This window comes from Heptranchias perlo, unplaced genomic scaffold, assembly GCF_035084215.1.
Source record: "Heptranchias perlo isolate sHepPer1 unplaced genomic scaffold, sHepPer1.hap1 HAP1_SCAFFOLD_56, whole genome shotgun sequence".
NCBI lineage: Eukaryota > Metazoa > Chordata > Chondrichthyes > Hexanchiformes > Hexanchidae > Heptranchias > Heptranchias perlo.
The window spans coordinates 4,141,016-4,153,595 of NW_027139581.1; the positions used below are offsets into that span (position 1 = coordinate 4,141,016).

The 12,580-nt window shown below is 46.5% G+C and overlaps 1 protein-coding gene and 1 non-coding gene across 2 annotated transcripts in view; one reads left to right on the forward strand and one right to left on the reverse strand.

Annotated features, from left to right (window-relative positions):
• LOC137315764 (zinc finger protein 271-like) overlaps positions 1–12,580 on the forward strand; it is a gene marked incomplete at its 5' end in the record, with an annotated part of 44,738 nt that overhangs the window by 14,970 nt on the left and 17,188 nt on the right. The window contains 2 exons of the mRNA XM_067980255.1: positions 8,478–8,731; positions 9,600–10,092. Of these exons, the coding sequence (XP_067836356.1) occupies positions 8,478–8,731; positions 9,600–10,092 (747 nt within the window). The remainder of the gene's footprint in view (positions 1–8,477; positions 8,732–9,599; positions 10,093–12,580) is intronic.
• On the reverse strand, positions 4,702–4,773 carry trnat-cgu (transfer RNA threonine (anticodon CGU)). The gene has a single exon. It is a non-coding gene; the product is annotated as a tRNA-Thr (tRNA).

Consider the following 12,580-nt stretch of genomic DNA (forward strand, 5'->3'; position numbering starts at 1 on the left):
TTTTTAAAAAAATTCATACTGGTAAACAACATCTTCCATCGTACATTTTAGTTTATAGTTAGTCTTTCACACTATTCTTTTGAGATTTATTTTAATCATAGTGTTTAATCAATCACAATAGCACAAAATGCTTCGAAGATCAGTTTAATTTATAACTAGAGATCATCCTGCAATTGTAACTTGTAATTCTTTAAATCTGCACTTTATCTTTCTTTACAATTAAAACGTCATTTTGTCTTGGTGAATTGGAAACAGATATCGGTGTCCTTGGGAAGGTTAAACTTTTCTAAGCATACGTCAACGTAATTTTCACATAAATTTTTTTTTTTTTAAATTCATACTGGGAAACAACATCTTCCATCGTACATTTTAGTTTATAGTTAGTCTTCGTAAGTTTTATAATTTGCTCGTCATACACAACTATAGCTTTCCAATTCATTTTTTTTTCACACAGTTTTAGTGGGTTTGATTATAACCAACTCTCTGAGCTGTTCCAGGTTTCCGACTTTTCCTATCACGGTGATACCAGATAACTTTTTTTTTGTATCTGTCCCGTTATTTTTTTTTAACCTCTTTTTTTTTAACCACAGCCAATCACAAGATAAAAATTCAAAATGCCAATTTTTAGAAGATCCCATGTCTGGAATTTGACATGCTCACATTTTATAAGAATCAGAATTTAATCGGTCACTTAACCTCAATAACTCCAATTTTAATTCAGCAATATCAGAATTAAACACAAGACAAAACAAATACATAAACACGTAAGACGCAGTAAGAAGGGGCGTGGCCCACAACACCGAAAAAAACACTCACAATCAGGACAGGCTTTTTAAAGAGACAGTACACCCTTTCTTTTCCGGGTCTCTGTCTTTTAAACATTTTAATTGATTCTTTTTTTCTAATTCCCTTATCCTAGTTTCTAATTCCCTAATTTTATCCTTATCTTCGCTCCACTTTCTAGTGGAGGTTCCTACTTGCCCTATTAGTCCAGGTAGTTGGTGGACTAGTAATACTCCTGCCTTTTTTGTCTTATCCTTCTTTTCCCCATCTATCCACTTTCTCTGTTGTTCTAAGGTCTGAGAAATATCCCAGCCATCCTTTTGTATCTGTTTAATTAATGAGTGTCTGTCTGTCATATACTTCTCGATAAGGGAACCTGCAGGTCCCCATCTAGGTTGTTCACTTGTCATCTTTACTATCGTGCTCTGTTCTCACTATATCCTTCGGGTCACGGTCTAACCACCGGGTTTTCTTTTCACTCAAACCTTTCGTGTCCCGGTCTAACCACCGGATTTTCTTTTCTGATATCTCAGCCTCTCGCTATATCTTTCCTTAATTTACACTTTCATACTGTTCAGTGACACTCTTTTTACATCTCCATTATGTACCTGGTACTTTCTCATTACTATTAATGGGACCTTGCTGTGCGCAAATTTGGAAGCCTGAACGGTAATCCTTCCTCCCTCAACGAACACCAACAAAAAACAGATTAACTGGCCATCCATTTCATTGTTGCATGTGGGATCTTTCTGCCAATCCTCCTCTGCGTCCTTATCAAGGCTTCTCTCACTCTCCATCTCTCTTCTTGTGTCTCGCTCTCTGTTTCTCTTTCTTTCTGTATCTCTCTCTCTCTCTCTGTCTGTTTAGAGCTGCTGAATTAGCCCGGGTCTGCTCACAGCTCGATTCTGCGTATTCACAACTTGCAAATTATTGTGGTTCTGACATCGAGGTGAAGGGTGCGCCTGTCTGTCAGTGTGTGTACCTGTTTGTGTATCAGTGTCTGGGTGTGTAGGTCGCTCTATATGTGTGTGTGTAATGTGTCTCACTTCTTCAACGTTTTTCAGATTGTCTCTCTGTCTTTTAAAGGCAGTTAAAGTTGGGCCTCCCCGGTCTCCCGCGAGACAGACTATACGAACGAGGAACTGCCGTGAGTCGGTCAAGGACAATCACCACGGATGGCGTTAGATGCGCTTCAATTTTCAGTGACTCTATTTCAACCATTTAGTTCATTACAATTCGCTAAATTTAGTGGTGCTCCCGAGCCACTCTTGGTGATGGACATGGAAGTTCCCCACCCAGAGTGCCCCTGCTCCCGTCACTGCCTCCTCTAAGTGGTGCTCAACATGGAGGAGGACTGATTCATCAGCTGAGGGAGGGCGGTAGGTGGTAATCAGCAGGAGGTTTCCTTGCCCATGTTTGACCTGATGCCATGAGATTTCATGGGGTCCGGAGTCAATGTTGAGGGCTCCCTCCTGACTGCATATCACTGTACCGCCACCTCTGGTGGGTCTGTCCTGCCGGTGGGAATGGACATCCCCAGGGATGGTGATGGAAGAGTCTGGGACGTTGGCCGAAAGGTATGATTCTGTGAGTATGGCTATGTCAGGCTATTCTTGGGACAGCTCTCCCAATTTTGTTACAATCCCAAGATGTTTGTGAGGAGGACTTTGCATTGTCGACTGGGCTTGGTTTGCCTTTGTTCTGTCCGGTGCCTCGTGGTCCGCGATAGCCTTTCAGTGTATTTTCCGCATCAAATATTAGAGATAAATTGCAAGAGAAATGAATGTGAAGCTTTTGAAGGCAGCGAAAGTGCAACCTCCCCGTTGGAGAATTGAACCCCCGGTCACTTGCGTGATAAGTGGTGATACTCACCAGTACACTAACGAAGAACTGGTGTGGGTCAGTAAAGGACACTCACCACAGATGGCGTTAAACATGCTTCAAATTTCAGTGAATCTATTCTAACCATTTATTTGATGACCTTTCATCTCTGCGGTTCAATCTACACGTGTGTCTGTCTGTCAGTGAGTGTACCTGTGTGTGTGTGTGTGTGTGTGTTAGTATCTGTCTGTGTATCAGTGTCTGCGTGTGTACATGGCTGTGTATGTGTGTGTCTAAAATGAAAATGCTAGAATCCATTATTAAGGAAATTATCCTTCCTCCCTCAACTAACAAAACCAAAACGCAGATTGACTGACCATCCATTTCATTGTTGTATGTGGGATATTTCTGGTAAACCTCCACTTGGAGATATATTGCAAGAGGAATGAAAGTGAAGCTTTTAAAGGCAATAAAAATGTAACCTCCCGGTGGGGAAATTGAACCCTACTTTCCACTTGCCACTGTTGAAAGAAGACTGACCTTTCACATTTCCATCTCTCTGTTCGTCAAGGTCCAGAATAACGTGATGTGGGGAGAGCGGGAGGGAGTGACAGAGAGAGAAAGACAGAGAAAGAGAGAACCACTCAGAAAAGCTTAGAAAAAGTGAGACACACACACACACACATACACACACACACATTTAGACACATTAAACACGCAGGCATATATATATATATATATATATATACACACAGACACACAAGCACATTACACACGCAGGCATACATACATATATAAACATTTTAGACTCGAATTTTTGGAGCAAAACCAGACGAAAGTTCAAGTTTATTGGAAAGCTTTGCGCACAAGGGGAGAGTGGGAAGCTTCCTCAAGCTCGCACCTCACTCTCAAAGGAACATCAGCACTAAACATACACACAGGCACATTACACACACCGGCTTTTATATGTACACATACACTCAGGCACATTACACAAAGAGGCATAATCGTTAAATCTCTCTCTCTCTCTCTCCCTCCATGTTTCAATGTGTGTCTCACGATCAGGCTTTGTGTGTGTGTCTCTCTCTGTCTCCGTCTCTCTCTGTCTCTCTCTCTCTGTTTTTCTCTCTCTCCCTCTATGTTTCAATGTGTGTCTCACGATCAGGCTTTGTGTGTGTGTCTCTCTCTGTCTCCGTCTCTCTCTGTCTCTCTCTGTTTTTCTCTCTCTCCCTCTATGTTTCAATGTGTGTCTCACAATCAGTCTTTGTGTGTGTCTCTCTCTGTCTCTGTCTCTCTGTCGCTCTCTCTCTGTCTCTTTGTCTCTCCCCTCCCGCTCTCTAATACCCGCAGATCTGAGAATCACAGGGTCAAAGAAGGAAACAGATCGGAACACATTTGTGCTCTGCAACAGACGGGCCCCAAGAATTCAGTCCCCAAACAGTCTCCGCTCAATAATATTCTGAAAGTGACAATCACCTGTTTCATTCTTTTTCTGTTCTATTTTTCTCTGTCGTTTTTGAAGAAGACGCGAGGCAAAGAAGTAAAATTTGTAATTGGCGTCTTAAAAATGCTTCCTCCCCGTCGGGGAGCTGAATCCCTGGCTGAGGGGGGATATCTCACCACGATGGAGAATATCCAATTGGAAATGATTTTTCCGAAGCCTTTTAATCGCCCCACGTCCCCGTGTCTCGCCATCTCAGGGAGGAGGTCAAAGTCGCCAGAAAAACTTTGACCATTGAACGATTCAACCGGAGCCGTTTTCCTGGGAGTCGGTTTTGAAACAGGACACAGGCTCAATGTGTTCCAATCTGTTTCCTTCTTTGACCCTGTGATTCTCAAATCTGCGGGTATTGGACAGATGGAGGGAGAGAGACTGACACAGACTCAGACAGACCGAGAGAGTCTCTTTCTGTCCCAGTGTCTCTCTCTCTTTCTGAGTGTCTCTCTTTTCCTCGCACCCCACATCACTTTATTCTGGATCTTAACGAACAGAGAGATGGAAATTTGAACGGTGAGTCTTCTTTCAACAGTGGCCCGTGGAAAGTTCAACAAACTGTCATCAATTCGGTCATTTCGTTAAAATTTATAGCCTGAAGCAGGTACGGACGGGGATCGAACCCGCGCTCTTCGGTTTACGAGACCGACGCCTTTCCACTTGGCCACCGCACCTCATAAATCAAACGCGGATGATAATGTTCTTCAGCGGGTGAAGTCATGTCAACAGGTTCATGCAACTGATTGCGACAATCGACTGATTGAGGAACAATGGATTTCAACAATTCCGCCTTAACGAATAATTTCATCACAGTTTATTTAACGGGCTATTGTGGAAAGAGTCAAAGAGAGAGAGAGATGGAAAGAGAGAGAAAGAGAGAGAGAGAGACAGATAGAGAGAGAGAGATGGACAGATGGAAAGGTAGACACAGATGGAGACAAGGGAGCGGGGCGGAGCGGGGGGGCGGAGCGGGGGGGCGGAGGTGGGTTGGAGAGAGAGACCTGAATAGAGTTTAAAATCGCTGGAATATCAGTGAAATTAAATTGTCCAAACTGGGATGATCCGAGTTAGTCTTTCAATGTATTTTCCACATGAAATATTGGAAATAAATTTCTTTCTGTTTGTCTCTCTCTCTCTCTCTCTCTCCCTCTCTGTTTCGAGCGGCTGAATTAGCCCGGGTCTGCTCACAGCTCGATTCTGTGTATTCATAACTTGCACATTATTAGTGTTCTGAAATCGAGGTGAAGAGTGAGGCAGAGAGCAGGTTTTAAAATCGCTGGAATATCAGTGAAATTGAATTGTGCAAAGTGGGATGGTCCGAGTTCGACTTTCAGTGTATTTTCCACATCAAATATTGGAGATCAATTGCAAGTGAAAGTTTTTCGGACGGAGTGAGGTGCACAGTGGTGTTCCCTTTAGGTCGGTATTGGGACCACTGTTTTTTTGATATATATGAATGACATGGACTTGGGTGTACAGGGCAAAATGTTAAAAATTGCAGATGACACAAAACTTGGAAGTGCAGTAAACAGTGAGGAGGACAGTGATAGACTGCAACAAATATATATTCTTAAGGCACAAAAACCCAACAGGAAAAGTGGTCCAACCGTGGCTAACAAGACAAATTAAAGATAGTATTAAATCAAAGGAAGAGGCAATAAAGTTGCCAGAAAAAGCAGTAAGCCTGAGGATTGGGAGCATTTTAGAATTCAACAAAGGAGGACCAAGAAATTGATAAAGAGGGAAAATAGAAAATGAGAGTAAACTGGCAAGAAACATAACGGACTCTAAAAGCTTCTCCAGGGATGTAAAAAGCTGAAGACGAGCGGTCGTGCTGGAAGGACCAGGATGACCGAGTGGTTCAGGCTTTGGATTTAAGATCCAGTGGATTTATCCCCGCGTGTTTCCGAACCCCACTCCTCGCAGCTGTTACTTCGGTTACATTTTGATCCTGCTCATTGTCACTCTTCTTCATTTGCATGATAGAAATGTTACCGCACGGAAGGATCGTTGCAATTTTAAGTGAACAGCATTTAACTGAAATCAAGTCGTTGTGACCGAGTGGTTTCGGCGATCGACTGAAAATCCACTCGGGTCTCCCCGCGCAGGTTTGAATCCTGCCGACTGCGGTTCAGAGCTTTCTTTCTCAAAGCTTTCATCTCTGTATTTCAATCTGTCCGTGTGGGTGCGTGTGTCAATTCTTCAACTCTTTTCAAAGTCTCTTTCTCCACTCCCGACATCATTTCATTCTGGACCTTGACTGACGAAGAGATGAAAGAAATGACACTCCGGCACATTACACACAAATTCAAAACGCAGGATGACCGAGTGGTTAAGAGTTTAAACGTCAGATTCAATGGGTTTTACCAGCGTGGGTTCAAACCCCACTCCTAATAGTTGTTATTACGGTTGTATTTTGACTCATTTTCACTCTTCTCCCATTTCCATCACACCGTCAGAGAAAGGTTACAGCACGAAATGGGGCCATTCGGCCCATCGAATCTGTGCCTCGTCTGTGCAAGATCAATCCAGCTCGTTCCTTTTCTTGTAGCCCTGCATTTTTTTCCTTCCAAGTACTTATCCAATTCCCTTTTGAAGGCCATGATTGAATCTGCCTCCGTCACCCCCTCGGGCAGTGCATTCCAGATCACAACCACTCGCTGTGTTAAAAAGCTGTTCCTCACGTCACCTTTGGTTCTTTTGCCAATCACCTTAAAGCTATGTCCTCTAGTTCTTGACCCTTCCACCAATGGGAACAGTTTCTCTCTATCTACTCTGTCTGGACCCTTCATGATTTTGATCACCTCGATCAAATCTCCTCGCAACCGTCTCTGTTCCAAGAATCACAAACCCAGCTTATCCAGTCTACCCACGTAACTGAAGTCCGTCATCATTGGAATCGTTCCAGTAAATCTCTTCTGCATCCTCTCGAAGACGTTCACATCTTTCCTAAAGTGCGGTGCCCAGAACTGGACACAATATTCCATTTGTGGTCAAACCAGTGTTTTATAAAGGTTCATCATGACTTCCTTTCTTTTGTACTTGTGCCTCCATTTGTCAAGCCTCGGATCGCGTTGCTTCTTTAAACGGTTTCTCAACCTGCCCTGCCACCTTTAACGATTTGTGCACATAAACCCCCAGATCTCTCTGTTCCTTTATCCCTTTTAGCGTTGTGCCCTCCAGTTTACATTGCGTCTCGTCATTCTTCCTACCAAAATGTATCAATTCGTATGATTCTGCTTCAAATTTCATCTGCCACGTGCCCGCCCAAGCCACCAGCCTCTCTGTTTCATTTTGACGTCTATCACTATCCTCTTCACTGTTTACGACCTTTCCCAGTTTTATGTCATCTGCAAATTTTGAAATTGTGCCCTGCACAGCCAAGTCCAAGTCATTAAATAAATATCAAGAAAAGCAGTGGTCCCAGCACTGACTCTCGGGAACACCACTGTACACCTTCCTCCAGTCCGAAAAACAACCGTTTACCACTACTCTCTGCTTCCTGTCACTTAGTCAATTCTGTATCCATGTTGCTACAGCCCCCTTCATTCCATGGGCCGCAGTCTTGATGATAAGCCGACCGTGCGGCATTTCATCAAAAGCCTATTGAAAGTCCATATACACCACATCAACCACATTGTTATCGGAAGAGATATCTGTGTGGAGACTTCGTTTTAGGAAGGAGGCAATCGGCCGCCTCTGTGAGATGTTACAAGAGGACCTTCAGCCACCTTCTACTTCCTGCAGGGCCTCGTCAGTGGCATGTGGGTCATTTCATTCTGGCCCCGGTGACATGTGCAACATCACCCAGAGCGCGGCGAGAGTCTGAATTCATCAGGTCACAAATACACAATCACCCAGAGCCCTGTGAGAGTCTGAGTTCATCAGGTCACAGATACACAATCACCCGGAGCCCTGTGAGAGTCTGAATTCATCAGGTCACAGATACACAATCACCCAGAGCCCTGTGAGAGTCTGAATTCATCAGGTCACAGATACACCATCACCCAGAGCCTTGCGAGAGGGAATTCATGAGGTCACGGGCGCGATATTCCGCGCGGTTTCCCAGTTCATCAACCTTGACATGTCCCCAGCGCGGCAAAGGGAAAGGTCTCCCGTGTTCCACAGGATCGCTGGATTCCCCAAAGGGAGAGGTCTACCGTGTTCTGCAGGATCGCTGGATTCCCCAAAGGGAGAGGTCAACCGTGTTCCACTGATCGCTGGATTCCCAAGAGCGCACGGGCTGTCGATGGTACCCATGTGATGTGGAAGGCACCCAATGAGGCACCTGTCACTAACATCAACAGGAAGGTGTTTAATTGGTTAAATGTGAGGATCCTTTGCGATGCCGACCTGTGGATCATGAGTGTAAATACAGATCACAGGGGAAGTGCCCATGATGCCTTCGTCCTTCGCCACTCAGACTTGCAATGATACCTTCACCGGAGAGCAGCAAGGATCTGGATGGATATCAGGTGACAAGGGCTACCCGCTGAAGCCGTGGCTGATGACACCCTACCACAGGACCAATAGCACAGCACAGGAGAGGAACAACCGTGCCCACGTGTGCTCGCGCCAAGTTGTGGAGAGGAGAATCGGGGAGTTGAAATCACGCTTTCGATACTTGGACAGGTCGGGGGATCTTTGCCGTACTCACCTGTCAAGGTGTCCAGGGTTGTGGTTGTCTGATGCGCATTGCACAACTAAACACTGCGGGAAGGGCAGACCTTTGACCAGAACGACGAGATGCCGCTGGGAATTGACGAGATGCAGGATGACAACACGGATGTTGCTGGGGCCTTGGTTGGTTCCCCCATCCCCACCCCCGAGGAAACCGTGGCTGCAGGGGACAGGGCAGCGAGAGACCACCCAGTGGCTGATGCTTTTAGACGTCGATGAAAGTGGCTAATTGCCTCCCCGCCCCCTCCCAGGAAAGCAGATAACGGGACAAGCAAGATTGAAAGTGAAACAGTGAGCTTTTATTGCAGCATCAAAAAATTGGTGCAAAACTTTACATTAACATTTGAGGTAGTTAGTTATTGCAAAACTTTATTGTGAACATTGAGGTGTGCAGTGCAAAACTTTAAATAAAAATTACGTTAACTTATTCATTTTCTTGTTTGAAAGTATTTGTGATGTTAACATGGTTTGTATTCTGAAAATCTTCGAACAATTACAAATGACTTCTGATTAAGTTTGAAGGGCAGCAGCAGCAGCGAAAATTATCACACAAACAATCAGAAGAGATTCATTCCATCACAAAATATCAACAAGCGAATCAAAACAAACAATCGAAACATCAACCGAACAAACAGCAATCAGATTTACAGACGCCCCCTTGCGGCATGCTCGAGGGTCGCTGTGACACTCTGAACAAGAGGAGGTGAACTCTTCACTCGAGGAGCATCCTATTTCCTCCTGGCCCCCATCCCTCCCTGTGATCGAGCCCCTCTTGAGCCAAGGGCACGACCTCGGTGTCTTGTAAAATGGCTGTAATCAGGGAGCTCGGAGCTGGAGTGCTGCTGTTCCACGGGGACATGAGCAAAAGCAGCGTCAGGTGCAGAATTAGCTCCTGGCTCTTGGGCCTGCAATTTGTCTGTAGCAGGAGGTGGCACGGGGGTTGTCACGGGCTTCGGGTGCAGCACAGCCGTGCTCGCATTCAACTCCATGAAATGGACGAGAACCTGGTGAATATTTGTCAGCTGGGCAATGTTCTGTCCAGTATGGACCAGCTGGGCAATGTTCTGTTCAGTATGGGCCAGCTGGGCAATGTTCTGTCCAGTATGGGCCAGCTGGGCAATGTTCTGTCCAGTATGGGCCAGCTGTACATTGTTCTGTCCAGTTTGGGCCAGCTGGGCGCTAATGTTCTGTCCAGCGTCCTAGATCTCCTGTCTCATGGAGCCGAAATAGTCATGGTACTTGTCGCTCTCATCAGCTCTCAATCGTCTCACTTGTTGACCGTTGATGTCCTCTCCCAATTCATCATCCACAGGGTGGGGTGGGGGGAGGAGGAGCTGGGGAGCTGACATCTACGCCGTCTCACGGGGGACTGGGGCGCATCTACCCCACTCGCATCGATCCCTCAACCCCAGACAGGTCGGACTCAGCTGGCGGCTGCCTGTGAGAGGGGGATTATGTGTGTCTCGCACAGAGCCAGAGGGGCCGGGAGTTGGAGAGGCGGTGAGGTGAGGCTCCTCATGGTCAAGCGCTCCCCCCACATCAACACCCTGAGGTTGACAGGTGGGCTCAGGAGTGAAGACACCACTTCACCTGCCCTCACCTCCCACCTCCCACCACCGTCCCGCCCCCCACAGGGCCCGCATCGTCCTCATCCTCCAGAAACCGTCAACGTTCTTCCTCTTCCCGCTCATTAAACGTCAAAACTCTCTGCAGCTCAAACAACATCACTCTCTGCGGCTCAAACAACATCACCCTCTGCAGCACAAACACCATCACTCTCTGCAGCCCAAACACCATCACTCTCTGCAGCACAAACTCCATCACCCTCTGCAGCCCAAACACCATCACTCTCTGCAGCACAAACACCATCACCCTCTGCAGCCCAAACACCATCACTCTCTGCAGCCCAAACACCATCACTCTCTGCAGCACAAACACCATCACTCTCTGCAGCCCAAACACCATCACTCTCTGCAGCACAAACACCATCACTCTCTGCAGCCCAAACACCATCACCCTCTGCAGCCCAAACACCATCACTCTCTGCAGCACAAACACCATCACTCTCTGCAGCCCAAACACCATCACCCTCTGCAGCCAAAACACCATCACCCTCTGCAGCACAAACACCATCACTCTCTGCAGCACAAACACCATCACCCTCTGCAGCCCAAACACCATCACCCTCTGCAGCACAAACACCATCACCCTCTGCAGCACAAACACCATCACCCTCTGCAGCACAAACACCATCACCCTCTGCAGCACAAACACCATCAACCTCTGCAGCACAAACACCATCACCCTCTGCAGCCCAAACACCATCACCCTCTGCAGCACAAACACCATCACTCTCTGCAGCACAAACACCATCACTCTCTGCAGCCCAAACACCATCACCCTCTGCAGCACAAACACCATCACTCTCTGCAGCACAAACATCATCACCCTCTGCAGCACAAACACCATCACCCTCTGCAGCCCAAACACCATCACCCTCTGCAGCACAAACACCATCACCCTCTGCAGCCGCCGATTCACCACCTTCTGCAGCCCGAGTGTCCTCAGACGGCTGTGAACCTGTGGGAAGGAAGAACAAAATGTTCCACTGGTGAAGCATGTTCATCGGTCACATCACAGACGCCCACACGCTGCACGAGCATGGTCAGACTCGAATCTCCTTTTCCCATCCTTCAGACAACACGCAGGTTTTAAACATGCAGCTGGCCAATAGAGGAATGTGAAACTCACCTTTCCTCGCTGCAGTGTCTGATCGGTCACCAGGCACGAAACTGGAAGTGTTGCCCTGCAGCTGAGTGGCCCTTTCTTCATGCTCGGTCATCTCCCTCATAAAGGCTGAACCGCCGCCGGTCTTCGACCTCTCACGGTTGTTAACAGCCATTTTACACGACAGGACATTAACAAATAAAAATCAGTTTGTGCTTGTTTGTGTGAGAGAGATAAGTTGGGGGTTTGGAGACAGGGTCTAATTCACTAATTGTAATTTAACACCTCAAATCTCTGGAGTAGGGATAAAAGATCTCTAAAAGCATTTAGTGAGGCCCGTCCACAATGGCAACTGAGTTTTACGACCAGTTGCCATTAGATTGAACCTTGACCACACCACCCAGAAACAACCTGAGTTTATGCATTAGTTAAACTCAGCACATTTAAATCTGAACTTTTGAATTTCTAAAACTCTCTATACATCCTAGCCGACTGCATTAAATCATTGATTTTTTGCGGCCCTGTTCCGCTCTCCGTGACACGGTGCTGTTCGTGCTCAGAACCTGTGCCACCTCCTTCCACACCAACACGCTAACTTTCTGTGCCGCCCGAGACTTCCGTTCCCCAGAAGCCGCCGAAGCCTCACCTCAACCTCATTGAGGAGTGTGGAGAGGTCTTCATCAAAAAATTACTGACCATTGTATTACCAGCCCCCTTGTATACTTACTGAACATTGTATTTCCAAAACGCATGTATCCTTACTGACCATTGTATTATCACTTCCATGTATCCTTACTTTTTTTAAAATTCGTTCATGGGATGTGGGCGTCGCTGGCGAGGACAGTATTTTTTGCCTATCCCTAATTGCCCTGGAGAATGTGGTGGTGAGCCGACTTCAGGAACAGCTGCAGTCGAAGTGGTGAAGGTTCTCCCACAGTGCTGTTAGGAAGGGAGTTCCAGGATTTTGACCCAGCGACGATGAAGGAACGGCGATATATTTCGAATTGGGGATGGTGTATGACTTGGAGGGGTACGTGCAAGTGGTGTTGTATCCATGTGGCTGCTGCCCTTGTC